Here is a 14398-nt window from a genome sequence, read left to right on the forward strand (position 1 = left end):
TAAGGTCAGAATCTGGCAGTGTTTCAATCTATCTGTCTGCAGACTCAGGACAGTGCTGCAGCGGGTCCTGTTTAGAGATTTTCTTCCCACCCACAGGGGCTGTACATTTAAACTAAAAGTGAAATTCTGCAGCGATGCATGTGACCGCTCAAGAAGAGCTGGTATGGAGTGGTATGGAATCACACCTTTGCACAGCACCATGATCTCTTGTGGTAGCCCCCAAAGGCTGCCACATCACTGCTCCTTCCAAGGTGTGAACAGCTCAGAGCTCACAAAGGAGGAAACCATGCAGAGCGGAGGCAGGTTCTGCAGAGACCTCTTGCTCTGGTGATGAGGCTCGGGAGCTGTTGCTGGGGGAGATGTGCTGACACCTCCACCCGCTTTGCTTCCCCTGCAGAATGAAGTGTGAAGCCACACACACAAAAGAGAGTCATGGTTTCTCATTCAGCCGCTCGAGCAACAGGAACCTCTTCTGCTCTTATACTGCATCAGAGCAATGCACAGGGAGATCGTACCAGGTCTGTGTGGAGCAGACATTCACACTAGGTTTGCGTGGGAGGGTGGATCTCTTTCTCACACACAAACCTGGTGGTCGCTCACTGTTTATTCCCACACCAAAGCTTATGTCTGAGTCTGAAAAGAGATGGTCACAGAAATGCAGAGGAGTCACAGTTTGCATTTCCTCAGACTATGAGTGTATAGTTCTCAGACATGATCAGGATGTTTCAAGACCACCCCCTACCCCAGTCATTACCTATTTCTATTCTGCATGGGCTGACCCAAAGCCCACTGAAGCCAATGGGAATTTCTCCACTGGTTTTAATGAGCTTTGGATCAAACCCTATATGTTCTCTACCTGCTCTAAAACTGGCTCTGAGCAAATCTGTGTATGTTGGTTTTCCCTATGTACCTTGAGAGGCCACCACTGGGCATCACAAAAAGGTCAGGTGGCTGAGGCTGGTCGTGTTGGCCTGGCTGTATCGGGTTATCCCTCTTCCCTGCCAACTGCATTACAGCTCCAAGCTGTGTGTAGTGGAGACCTCCCATGAACAGGAAATGTACAAACCCTCACACAGAGCACGCCCTGGGTCTGGAATGGGAAGCTACATCCGCAGAACACTCTCAGTAGGTCAGAAACACCTGGGGGGCAGAAGGGGGAGAGCCAGACTGGCCCAGGGGGGTTAGGCAGAGGCAGTTAGTCTGGGTTGGAGGCTCCTGGTGGGTTTGATCCTTTGTGTGTTGCAGATGTTCAGGCTGAGTCAGACTCCATCTGGGCCAAACGCTGTGTGCGGCTTGACTGGTCACTGTGGACTGCGTGCTCTGTACAGGCTGGATGCAGCTTGGGGGCTGCAGGCCTGCCCGGGGGCTGGATGCTCTGTGGGGGTTGGTGGAGGTTCCCTTCAGGTGGGATGTTCTGGGCCAGACTGTGCCTTGCTTTTGTGTGGGTGACTGGTGAGAGCATTGCCACCCCCGGCAAAGGGCGGGCCAATATTAGTCCATGGGCTCAGGGGAGCACAGGGACTGCTTCCTCCATGCACCCCCAATCCCTGTCAGCACCCACCCGCAAAGCTGGCAGGCCTGCTGGGGGGAGCAGGCTACACTTGCTAAGGGAGGGTGCAGATTGCATAGTCCCCCTGTGCACCAGGGAAGGAGTTCTGGAAGGAGGAGGCACAGTCCCTCCCAGACTCCTCGGGTGCGGTGCGGCCAGGACCAGGGGAAGGAGTGTAATTAACACTGTCTGGCCCTCAAGCACAGTTGCCAACTTTCCCGTGGTAAATAAGCACCCCGACTTTCACAATAAGCCAAAAATCAAGCTAATCCCATTTCAAAACAAGGCCAAAACAAGCCAATCCCTAAGATTAAAAATAAAGAAGCAACAAGCTGCAAGCCAAACAAGGAAAAACCAGCCAACAAGCAACTCACAAGCCAGTTAAGCGAAAAACAAGCCCAATTTCTGCGTTTTCTCCGCGGGTTTGGCATGTCTGCCCTCAGGGTGTTAAAGGCGTCATCCAGGCGGGTTAGCCCAGTTTGTGTTTGTCTGTGTGGCTGCCTGGCCTTAAATCTGCAAAATCCCTTCCAGCCCATTCGCATGAGAGAAGCCAGAGGAGGCAGAATGATCACATACTGCACAGGGGCCGAGTGTGTCCCTACGGCGATTGCTCATTTCCTGTTACCAGGAGAGCACTGGAATTCTAAACTGGACACTCACGCAGCAAGTCTCGCACACAGGCACTGCTATAGCACCCAGTCCCCACTAGAGGGCAGCACATTTCAACACCTGGCGTCATGCTGCTGTGCCCCAACCCCGCTGCCTTCAGAGATGGGAGACGATGAGGATGGATTGCATTCGTGCCCAGAGGACCCAGTTGGGACCAGAGCCCCCTTGTGCAGGGCACGGTGTGAACACACATGCCGAGCGTTTCAAACTGAATTCAAACCATTTAACCCCTTGGCACTGATTGAGTGGGGCCCGCCAAGTGGGATTTTCACCCTTACTGCTCTGATGAAGCTAGGGTGACCGGATGTCCCGATTTGATAGGGACAGTCCCGATATTTGGGGCTTTTCTTATCTAGGTGCCTATTACCCCCCACACTCTGTCCTGATTTTTCATACTTGCTATCTGGTCACCCTAGATGAAGCAGCAATCATTGTTATTCCCTCTCATTAGGCGCTGTCTGATCCCAGGGCGACATCATGGTCAAGCAGCCGCTTGGAATGCTGCATAATTACCCATTCTGGGGGTTTTACGCCTTCCTCTTCAGCATCTGGTCCTGGCCCCTGCTAAAGACAAGGCACCAGACTAGATGAACCATCAGTCTGGCCTGGCCTGGCAGTGTACGTACAGGGGTCAGGGGATGGGCGCAGGGCATGAGACCATGCTCTACAGTCTCCAGTTATAGGTGTAATACTTTGTGCGCATAGACTAGTATTCACTTAAAGGCATAGTACATAGACAACAAGTTATCGCTCATGTTCTTTTATATATGGCTAAACCCTGAATCCTGCTGAGCTCCTGGCCTTATTAATCCCTTGCGGCACTCGGAGTGTACAATACAATACAGTGCATCCAGACCAGGTATATCAGCACTGCTTGGGGCATTGCAGCCTCCTGCGAGGGCTTATTGACACCAGTCGCTGCTGCTGGGCTTCCACTCCAGCTGACCTCTTCAGGCCCCTCTGTTTGTATGTGAGGGTTTCGGGTCCAATTCTGGTGCTGTGGTGAAAACCAATTCCCCATGTAAATTCTCCCAAGGGAGTGGCAGATTTGCCTGGCCCTCTCCTGCTGTGGGGCTGCTTTAAATGCCCCAGCAAAGCTCATGTGGTCAGTAGCAGAGCCAAAGACACACAGAAGGACTTTGCACTGCTCTCGTTCATTCGAATCCTTTGGTGGAGGACTGTCATGCTTCCCCAGCTTCCTGTGGCACTGGGACTCCTGGTGCTTTCTTTAGCACGTAAGTTCTTGGTATATTTCTTTGAGTCTTGCTAACTTAGTGATGCCAGGAGTTTTCTATAACCTTGCAGAGGAAACCCTTGAAAGCAAAGAAGGGTTTACTTTCTCTGCGTCTCCCAGTAGGCAGAGCCAGCTCTGCCTCCCATCTGTATGGAGTTTTAGTAAAGTTATGCCACTTGGGTCTATACCAGATTAAGGGGCTGATGCAGTAAATTGGAGAACGCTTTGGTTAGATGACTATTGCAAGCCCAGTTGACAACATTGCTTGCCCACTAGCAGCCTCCATAACACTGTCTTTGCTTCCTGCAGACGTAGAGTCCCAGCATGTCCTGACTCAGGAGCCCTCGGTGTCTATCACATCCGGGGAATCAGTCACTCTGAAATGTGTCATGAGTGGGGTCAAGTTCAAGGATTTTTGTGTCGTCTGGAACCAGCAAAAATCTGGCAGTGCCCCCAGTTTCATTCTGCAGTATTGTGCAAAAAGTGGTTTAAAGAGAGGAGAGGGAGTTCCAGAGAGATTCTCGGGCTCCAAAAATCACAGCCTCGATGAAGGGTATTTAAACATTTCACGGGTGCACCCCGAGGATGAGGCTGATTATTATTGTTCAATTTGGGACGATACCCACAAAGTGCACAGTGCTATAGTCCCATAGAGAACCAGTGTGGGAACCCCTTTGAAGCTTCATAGTACACACCTGAAGGATGGTACCCAGCCCCTCAGCCATGACCAGCAATGGCATCTCTCCTCGTCTCATCCCATTTCACCATCCTGTACATTTTCCTCTCTCTTTTCTGTCTCCGAATCACTGTTGCAGACTTGGAAATCCCTCCATTCCCTTCCCCAGTGATGCCCTTCGCGGGCGTCCCAGCGCTGCGATCTCCAGAGCCGCCACTGACTCACCGACGTTCGTTTGATGTCAAGAGGGGAATTCGATTCAATCATATCAGCAAATGGGAGCTGAGCCTCCCTTCCAGCCGGGACCCACTTATGGTCTTCACTGACCCCCGGCATTATTGCTCATTGATTGTTTCCAGGTGCTCCTCATACGGGCAGGTCCTGTGCACACGTCCTACACACAACTGCCCCAATGCACCCCGATCCTGACCTAAGGCACCTGCTGCTGTTTCAGTCTTTGAGTCTCCTGAGGAGACTGCTGACTGTGCCAAACGGTGTGGCATAAGAGACCTAGACCAGCATCTCCTGGCAGTAGTGATGAGACACTCCCCAAAATGCTGGATGATTCCATTTTAAATGTGGGTGCTTATCCGAACCTCCAGACCTGTGAAAATCCCTCCTCCCTCTGTTCTTCCCTCGAGAACATACTCTCCCCACGAATGTCCATCAGAACCTTCTCCCACACTCCCAGGTCTACTCATCCCCAGTTAAGCTTCTTTGGTCCGGCCAAGCCAGGCCCTCAATCAAACCTTCTTCCCCTCTACATCCAGATCCCTGGTGGGCCGGCATGCCCTCTGCTGAGGCCTTTGTTTAAAAGATTTGCAAGCCCAGTAATTTCTATCCAGGTCCTTACCCTGCAAGTACAGAGAGTGCATCACTGATACTTGAGATGTGGTCTATAAATCGTTGCATGAAGCTACAGGGCAATCCTCTGAATTACCATAGTGAGCATTCCCGTATTGATTGACCTGTCCAATAACGTCTGATGGTCCTGGAGCTAATTTGCCTAATGATCGCCCATGTCACTCTAAAGCCCATTGGAGCGGTGGGGCTTTGGCCTTTGACTGCTGCAGAATGTCGCTGTGGTGTCTCTCTCTGGGCCTGTACCACGTAGGACACAGGATTTCCCCTCTGGGGCATGATGTGCCTGGGGATGTGTCTCATCATGTGTGATGTCAGCAGCCCCTTTTCTCCTCAGGTTCCAGATCCCGCAGACACTCTCCACCTCACTGTCTCCAGCACAGCCAGAGGGATTCAGTGGAGGCCTGGGGGTTGCCCCTAGGTATATTTACGTGCTGCCATTGTTACAGCAGCAGCCATAGCAGAGAGGCCAGGTTCCTCGACCGACCCTCTGTTCCCACACACACTTGCCGCAGGGCTGCTCCAGCGCTGGCATCCAGGCAGAAGGGAGGGCAGGTTGACCCTGTGTTCCCTGGCCGAGCAGCAGTAGCTCTTGTCACAGTGATTTAGTCTCAGGAACAGCCCCGGGTTCCTTCTGTGGTTAGTGTCTGTGATTAGACAGCAGCCTGGGGAAAGGCTCCTGCACTTTGACATCTCACGCAGGGATGGATCTCCAGTTCTCTGGAGGAAAGCGGCTTGCTGTGCCCAGAAAGGAGCCTGGTCTTAGATTCTCCTCCCCTAGCACTTTCCATCTGAGCATTTCTCAAATACGGACGAGTTCAGCCTCCCAGCTCTTGTGGGGGAGGTGGGTTTTATTATCCCTGCTTTATAAGTGGGGAAACGGAGACCCAGAGAGAGGACGTGAGCGACCAAGAGGCACACGGAAGGTCTGTGGCCAGAGCTGGAATAGAACCCGGCTCCGTGTCTCATACGCACGGCACCTGCAGGTGTGAGCGGGGCAGACAAGAGGAGGAGGCCAGATTCCACAGCAAATGCCATAGCCCAAAATACAGCCGAGGTGTCAGCCCTGAATCCGTTCTTCCCAGCGGTGACTGAAGCTTCATCCTCATCGTGTCGGCCTTGTGGCTGAATAGCACAGAGAGCAGCAGATAGCCACCTGATCAGCTGATGGAGTCCCTGAGCCCCAGGGCTCATTTGCATAGACCCACTTGGCTTGTCTGGTGCCCCAGGGCTCTAAAGCTGCTGCAGGTTTGCAGAAAGCCAGGGGCCCTGCTGCACAGCAGCTGCCGATTCCTTTCCCTCTGGCTCCCTCCAAGGCCTTCGCAATGATGCTGTGCCTCCTGGCTCTCCTCCTCCCAGGGGTTTTGGTGCCAGGTACGTTCTCGTGGGAGGTGGAGGCGAGTTCTGCAGAGGGAGGGACTGAAGGGCGAGGCTCCTGGGCTGAGCTATCGCTGGGCTGCAGACAGGGACGGGCGGAGCAGGCAGGCGTGGTCAGGCGGGCTGCCGGAGGTTAACCCGTAGCTGGTGTGGAGGCGATGCCAGAGGGGATAACGTAACAGTTCAGCCACTGGGGGTGGGATCGGCACTTTCCGTCCGTAACTGCGCCCTTGTTTCATTCAGCTTCCAGGGCACAGCCAGTGCTGACTCAGCCGGCCTCCATTTTAGCGTTGCCGGGACAAACGGTGAAACTCTCGTGTGCCCTGAATCCTGGGTACAACATCAGGGAGTTCGGGGTCTCCTGGTACCAGCAGAGACCTGGCAGCCCTCCGAGGTACCTGCTCTATTACAACTCGGAGGTGGACAAGCACAAGCCCTGCGGGATTCCGGACCGCTTCTCTGCGTCCAAAGACCCCGCCAGCAACGCCTGCGTTCTGACCATTGCCGCCATCCAGGCTGAGGACCACGCTGACTATTACTGCTCGGTCGCGTATCCCATCTACTATCTCTAGAAATGTGGAACCAAAACCTGTGCTGGCCCCCAGGGGGACTCTGATGAGCCCCCGCTTGCAGAGCCTCGTGCTGAAGGAACCGCAGCCCCATAAGGAATGGAAAAAGAAACGGCTCACGTTCTCCACCCTTGAATTAACCTAGAGCTGAGGCCCCCTGGTCGGTTATGCTCAGAGAGCTGTGACGGATGGTGGCTTCCTGTCTGACGGATGTCACCTGGTGGAGCTCAGAATGCTACGAGACACGCAGGGCCAGATCCTGCCAGGTGCTGGGCACCTGCAGCTCCCACTGCACAGAGACCCTACCGAATGGAGCTGGTCTTTCCTGCCCGCAGGCCCCGTGCATCTGCTCAGATCCCCGTCAGCTGCATGTGGGGCACCCAGTACAGCTTGACATCAAAGACAGATTTCTAAAGCACTTGTTCTGATGTTCAGGAGTATGTTATATGCCTTTCCGACATACAGCGGGCCGGGTTCTTAGTTACTTTGCTTCTGAGCTTGGGACAGGAACAAAGGGTGCTGCTGGGGGTGAAGAGAGGCAGTCCCTTTAAGCTACCTGTGCACTTCCTGTATTCAGGGCCCTGTCCAGTGCCCGGTGTAAGTTAGAGCAGCCTCAGGGCTTCTCTGATTTACACTCAGCATAAGTGTTTGCCAGCTGTTGATGCCTTCTTTCTCAGTTCTGAGGTTCTGAGGAAGTGTTTTTGTTTAAATGGGAAGACAAATAGATTCCTAGTCTCTCATCCCAGCTCTCTGCAAGGCCATTAGCCCACGGGGCTGAGAGAGAGAGAATTTGGTGGGAGCTTTTCCCTAAGAAGGTGGCAGCACGTCACCATGAAACCGTGGCCATCAGCCAGCAGCATGCACATGGTGCGGGGGGTAGAACCACAAGGCCTTAGCTCAGACACACAGGAGCTTGATGAGCCATGGCCAACACAGCAGCTGAGACATTCAGACAGATTGTTAGCGTGGCTGGGCAGGGGGAGCGAGTGCCCTGCACACTCTGGTGCTGGGTAAATAATAAACAGGAATGATAACATTCCATCACAGTCGGCCTGGCCCTGGGGCCCTCAGCGGACCTGCCTGCCAATCTTTGGGCACAGCCGCTCTCTCTGGTGTGTACCAGGGAATTAGCTAACTCTGAGCACCACCACAATTGCTGAGCACAGGGCATTCCATTCAATGTATTCCCAAGTCCAAACCAGAGAAAAACAGCCCACCAAGAGGCCCCTTTTATTGGATCAATGAAACCCAGAATTAGCGGCAACGGGGCTGCTCAGGAGAGGAAAGTTTTGCCAGTGTTTAAGGGAGTGTGGGTTTGGGGCCAAAATGAGCCTGTTTTGACAACCCCAGGGCCCGATTTTCAGATCTCTGCCTGTGCTTTTGGGGCCTTACTTTGCTGTAATACATTCTTCACTCTAGCATTGTACACTGGGGGGTTTGGTGTATGGGACACCCGCAGAGGGTGACTCAGCTGTCAGTGTTATCTAGCTGTGTCCTGCCCTTAGGGCATGTCCAGCAACGTCCTGATGATGTGACGCTTCTCCCTTGCGTGTAACTTGCTATGCAGAACACCCAGCGTGATGGGGGCTGGATCCTGGTTGAAGCTTTTGTGAGATTTTGCAATACAAACAATAAATGCTAATAATTAGCTGCGTGACTTGTATCCTGTGCAGTGTGGAGTTTACTGGGACACTTGGAACATACTCTCTTTAACCTCTCCCAATTGTTATTTTTTCAAAACTGCAGCTGGATGCGTCGCTGCCATCTGTCCAGACACAACACAGAGTTAGTGCTCTTTTACTGATGATGCTGGTCTTAATATAAGACTGCCTGGTTATTGTGACGCTCCCCAGGGGCACCTGTGGTTGTGAGGCACCTCACCACTACCTGCCCTTAGTCTGAAGTGATCTTGTCTGTGCCGGCTGTAGCTCGGCTGCCTGAAGCCAATAGCCTCTCTCAACACAGCAAGTTGGCACTGAGGGGTTCTTAGGGTCACAGTTGTATATATTAGGGACAGAGGAACTGTCAGACCAGATCAGACCAATGGTCCCCCTATGTTCAGTAGCTTGCCTCTGATGCTGGCCTAGCCTGGGTGCTTCAGAGTAAAGTGCAAGAAACCTCATAGTGGATGTTTCTCAAATATCTTGCCCAGAGGGGAAGTTTCTTCCTAGCCAAGCCTTAGGCCCCAAAGCATGAGGGTTTATACCCCTTCTACATTTGTTGCTGTCTAATGTAACTGTGGACAATCTCACTACCCATTTGAATGTCCCATCCTTTTTTTTAATCCTACTAAGCTCTTGACCTCAGGAGTATCTTGTGGCAATGAGTTCCATGGGTGAATGATGCATTGTGGAAAATAAATGTTTCCCTTTATTGGTTCTAAGTTTGTTCCCTTTCAGTTTCATTAAATGTCCCCTTGCCCTTGTATTATGAGAGAGGGTAAACTAAGTGCCTCATTCACCTGGGTGAAAAAGAGTTGGGATTTGTGATGGATAATCAACTGAACATAAGATCCCAGTGTATTGCTGTGGCCAAAAAAGCTAATGCAATCCTGGGATGCAAAAACAGGGAAATCTTGCATTGGGGAGTAGAGCAGTTATTTCACCTCTGTATTTGGCCCTGACGGAATACTGTGTCCAGCTCTGGTGCCCACAATTCAAGAAGGCTGTTGATAAATTGGAGAGGGTTCAGCAATGAGAATGATTAACGGATCAGAAAACATGCCTCACAGCGATAGACTCAAGCAGCTCAATCGCTTTAGCTTACCAAAAAGAGAAAGTTAAGGGGTGACTTGATTACAGTCTATAAGAATGTACATGGGGAACAAATATTTAATAATGGGCTCTTCAATCTACCAAAAGTACAACAAGATCCATTGGCTGGAAGCTGAAGCTAGACAAATTCAGATTGGAAGACAGGTGTATATTTTTAAGGTGAGAGTAATTAACCACTGGAACAATTTACCCAGTATCGTGGTGGAGTCTCCGTCAGGGATGTTTTACTATGACCCTTCTCTACAAGGTGCCTTCTGTTGTCTACCCCTGTCATTGCCCTTCACTCTCACTTAGATTCAGAAGGGCCAGAAGGGACCATCAGATCATCTAGGCTGACTTCTTGTACATCACAGGCCACTAATCCCCACCCAGCACCCGCACACGGAACCCAACAACCAAAATAGACCAAAGTATTCCAGCCGTCGGGAGACTAGACTAGTCTGTGCTGCAGGCAGAGAATAGGAGGGATGGAGGTGCACCAGTAGCAGCGAAATAGTTAAGTGAGATGTACCCAGATACTTATCCTGCTGAGTGCCCCACACCCACACGCTCAGAGCGAGGCTTGATCCATTCCCGGGGACACATCCAGAACAAAAGGCCATCCGGATCGTTGCATAATTGTTCATGAAGGGGGTGGAACTCCTTACTCTGGCCACTTCTGGAGCCAGGACACCGGAGTGGCTGGAACGTTGGTCTGACCCGGGGCGGCAGGTCTGAGAACTGAGGGAGTCTGGATCATGAAAAGAACGTGATGTCTGACCTCCACCCCCTGAGTCTCATTTGCATAGTGGGCTGCCCCAGTTTGACCCTGGAGGGCTCATTTGCATACGTGGCTGCCCTACCCCTGCCCATAAGGGCTCTAAAAGCTGCCCCAGGGTTTCACAAAGGCAGGGAACAGGCTGCAAACCAGCAGAAACCCAGCTCCTGTGACCTCTCCCCATTTCCCTGCACCATGGCTCAGCCCACTCTGCCTCTCTGTCTGCTGGGGCTTTTCCTGACAGGTAACGGCTACAGCAGATTGATGCCCGACCGCGCCTTGAAACTGAGGTCAGCTGAAAAGGTGGCAGTAATAGCGGTGCTCACCCCCCTGCTCTTTGCTTTCCGCAGGTTGCTACGCTCAGGTGACTCAGCCGCCCTCCGAGTTCGTGTCTCCCGGGGGGACTGTCCAGCTCCCCTGCACGCTAGAGGGCAGTTACACCGTCAGTGCCAACCGTGTCATTTGGATACAGCAGAAACCGGGCAGCGTCCCGAGATACCTGCTGTATTTTTTCACTGAATCTAACAAAGGCATGGGCTCGGGGGTCCCCAGCCGGTTCGCCGGCTCTCGCTCTGGCTCCAACAAGATTGGCTATTTAACCATCACTGGGGCCCAGGCAGAGGACGACGCCATCTATTACTGTGTTACGTGGACTGGGAGTGCTTGCACAGCGCTACCGTCCTATGGGGAAGTGAGACAAAAACCTTCTCACTCCACTGCAACCCTGCGGTAAGGCTACACCTGCTCTGAGCACCAGCCTGCTTCTTACACGGGGGGCGTTGGCTCCTGCTCCCCTCACCGCTCCTCATGCGGAAGACACACCCTTAGCACTGAAATACCCTGTGAGTTCAGGCCCGGTCACTGCTCACGGGTCTCTTGGTTTCCAATAGTCGTCTTGTCGCTGAAAAGCTGAGGCAGCCGTCCTCGGTGGCGGGGTCCCCGGGAAACACCGTCCGTTCTCCTGCACCACAAAGAGCGAAGTCCGCTCCCCATGGAAAAGATGGGACCCAGACAGGCTTGTCCACCAGGCCTTCCGGGCCTCTGCGAAACGTGCGAGGGAGCCCCACAGAGCACGGACACATCACTGCCCAGTAGATGGCAGCAGAGCGCAGCTACTGCAGGTCTATGGCCCTGACAGGGCGGGGGTGGATTGCAAGGGAGGCTCAGTGAAGCCCCTGATAACGTGCGGCCTAAAATGGCCCCTGGTGCAGGGCACCTAGGCAACAAGGAGAGTCAGCCTCTGCCAGCTCCTTCCTGCTCCCTTCGTCCCACCACCCCTCCCGGCTCTGCCTCAACCTTCCTCCGGATGAGGGCCCTGCTTCCGGCACAGTTGCATGGGGGGCACATTTAGTTCTCAAAGACACCCAGAATCCTTTACACTTACTGCAGCATGGCCAAGGCAGTTCTAAGGACTGAGAGGGGCAGCCAGAAACAGTATTTACCTGCTGCTCTTGCCTGAGCAGAAACAGCCTCTCCCCTTTGGTGGGAGACAGGTGGAGAAGAGCAGAAAACATGACTGCTAAGGCTGGGATACGCTGAAGAATACTGAGAATCCTGTAGCACTAATATAGCACTTATCATCCATACATCTGTGACATGTCCAGGATACAATCCAGACTACTGAGTAGCTGTGGCACCCCTGCCCTCAACCTGGGGTGCCCTGTACAATGCCTTGCTGCTGTAGCCTCCAACCTAGATTGCTCACAAACAGCCTCCGGCATGTAGGTCACTCCCAGTTGTGTCTCTGTGTGTGCTGCAGCCAGCCAGCCACACCTAGGCTCTTACCAGCCTGAATTATACTGCAGGGTGACCCCAACACACTCCCTGTCCCTGATATCCCCCCAGGAATGTATGTCCTGCACTGCCCAGCCCTCTCCTGGACAATACAAGCTTCAGTAAAGTCCGTCATTTTATTTGATGATATGCATACAACTTATTACCTTAAATGGAGGTTCCCAAACACTTCAGTTCAAACACACTAGAGTAGATACAAGTTTATTAACTACAAAGAGAGAGATCTGAAGGGAGTATAAGTAATGAGGCACAAAAATGAGACATAGTTACAAGAAAATAAAAGATGAAACACAGTTAGTGCCTAACTCAATAACTATATTAAATGTAAAACAAAGTTTTCTCATCCCCGGCTCTCAACAGACTCTTAGTGGCCACACATCTCAGGCCAGGACCCCATCCCCAGTTGAATGACTGCTCCCTTTGCTCCTTCTGAGGCAATGAATCAATGGGCAGAGAGAGAGAGGAGGAAGGGGTGTTTTGAGTGTCTCCCCTTTCTTTGTATAGTCCTCTCCCCTCTTTGAGAAGCATCTCCAGCTGGGAGCCTGGCAACAGGCAGACTGTGTGGATGGGAACTCCATGCTGTTTCTTTGCTAAGATGTAGATTTTTTCACTCTTTTTCTGTCCCTTTTCCTGACAATGAATAGCCATTTAGCAGGTAATGGCCCATTGGTCTTGTTTACACCTGGCTGAGGTGTGTGCTTGCCCTTTATCTCTGAGGAAGTGGTTTGACCACTCCCCAGACTTGGAACATGTGTTAATAACACCATACAGTGGAATCTTATAACCTTACATACAATGGTTCCAGACATATTTTACCAGGACAATAATGACCAGCAGATTATGAGGTTTTAAGAGATACCTCCCAAGACATTACTCCCATGTCTGCGTGTGTGTGTCTGAGTCTGTGTGTATGACAATAGGCTTTGCAGGTCCAAATATTAACCCTTACCTTCATGCAGGTGTTAAGCTATTTAAAGAGTGTGTGCAAGTGTTAGAATTAGTAGCAGGGGGTCTAGAAGTGCCCAGGTGTTTTTGCCGACACACCAGTGAGGGGTTTATAGAGAATTTCTCTCTCTACAATGCAGCTCTCATTGGATGAGAAACCATCTCTTCATGTTTGTCCCCTTTGTTGCCCTGTCCCTGCTCCCTCTCCAGCCACACTGGGGTGTGTGTTTGGGTGGCTGCTTGTAAAAGGCGCGTCTCTGATTCCTTTTGGATTTTCCCATGGTGCAACGGTGCCATGTGACAATTCTTACCCGCAAGTACGCGCAAGCTCTGGCCACCGAGAGACTCAGTCCGAGACGTTCCCGTTCTCTTTACTCCTCCTCTCCTTTCGTTCCCGGTTTTCAATAAGCTGTGATTCTAGACAAGGGAGCCATGCTGCTGTGATACAGATGGCGCAGCAGCTCTGCAGCATTTCCGTTGCCATCTGTGCTGCCGTTAGTCCCTTCTCTGCATTTGAATTTTCCAGTTGGACGTTTCTAACCTTTGCCTAACTGGGGCAGGTCCGACAGGGAGACGGGGGATCAGGGGAAGGATCAGGGGGATCAGGTCTTCCCGCAGGGCCATATGGCTGATTTGCATTGCAAAATGTAACGGTAATAAGCAGAGATCAGTGTATCCAATAGACTCACAGAGCCCTACCACTTGGGGTTCATTTGCATACGAGCCAGTCTCAGCCCTGCCCCTCAGGGTTCTAAAGGTGCCTGGAGGGTTGCCCAGAGCCAGGACTCAAGCTGCAAACAGGCATAAGCAGAGTTGCCAAATCGGGCTATTTCCTGTCCACCTCCATCTCCTCCCTGCACCATGACCCGGTCCACCCTGACTCTCTGTGTCCTGGGGCTCCTCCTGGCAGGTGAGTGGTCAGGGGTTTGTAATACCCAACGCGCCCCTACCTGGCTGATAACACTCCCTGATAAGGACTCAGGGCCTTTCAACGGGCCTTGAAGTCACGTAGGTGCTTTTGAAAATGCCCTTTTGTGTTCAAGCCGAGGGTCCCCAAGCCCTTTACAAACAGGGGACTATTATCCCCAGTGGGAAACGGAGGAGCAGAAGTGACTTCTCCAAGATCCAAAGGAGCCTTTGGAAGGGCAAGGAGCAGGACCTAGAAGTCCTGACTGCCCGACCCCTGTTCTAGT

At 52.2% G+C, this 14398-nt stretch overlaps 2 protein-coding genes across 2 annotated transcripts in view; both read left to right on the forward strand.

Annotated features, from left to right (window-relative positions):
• The first annotated feature begins 6191 nt into the window (after positions 1–6191).
• Positions 6192–8598, forward strand: LOC114020371 (pre-B lymphocyte protein 3-like). Its single transcript, XM_027826219.3, has 2 exons — positions 6192–6363; positions 6610–8598. The coding sequence occupies exons 1-2, from the start codon at positions 6315–6317 to the stop codon at positions 6936–6938; spliced, it is 378 nt and encodes a 125-aa protein (XP_027682020.1). The 5' UTR covers positions 6192–6314; the 3' UTR covers positions 6939–8598.
• A 1993-nt stretch (positions 8599–10591) lies between these two features.
• Positions 10592–14398, forward strand: part of LOC102937026 (immunoglobulin lambda-1 light chain) — a 537592-nt gene continuing 533785 nt past the window's right edge. The window contains exons 1-2 of the mRNA XM_043529632.1: positions 10592–10710; positions 10817–11130. Of these exons, the coding sequence (XP_043385567.1) occupies positions 10662–10710; positions 10817–11130 (363 nt within the window). The 5' untranslated portion in view covers positions 10592–10661. The remainder of the gene's footprint in view (positions 10711–10816; positions 11131–14398) is intronic.

Source organism: Chelonia mydas, chromosome 15, assembly GCF_015237465.2.
Source record: "Chelonia mydas isolate rCheMyd1 chromosome 15, rCheMyd1.pri.v2, whole genome shotgun sequence".
Lineage (NCBI taxonomy): Eukaryota > Metazoa > Chordata > Testudines > Cheloniidae > Chelonia > Chelonia mydas.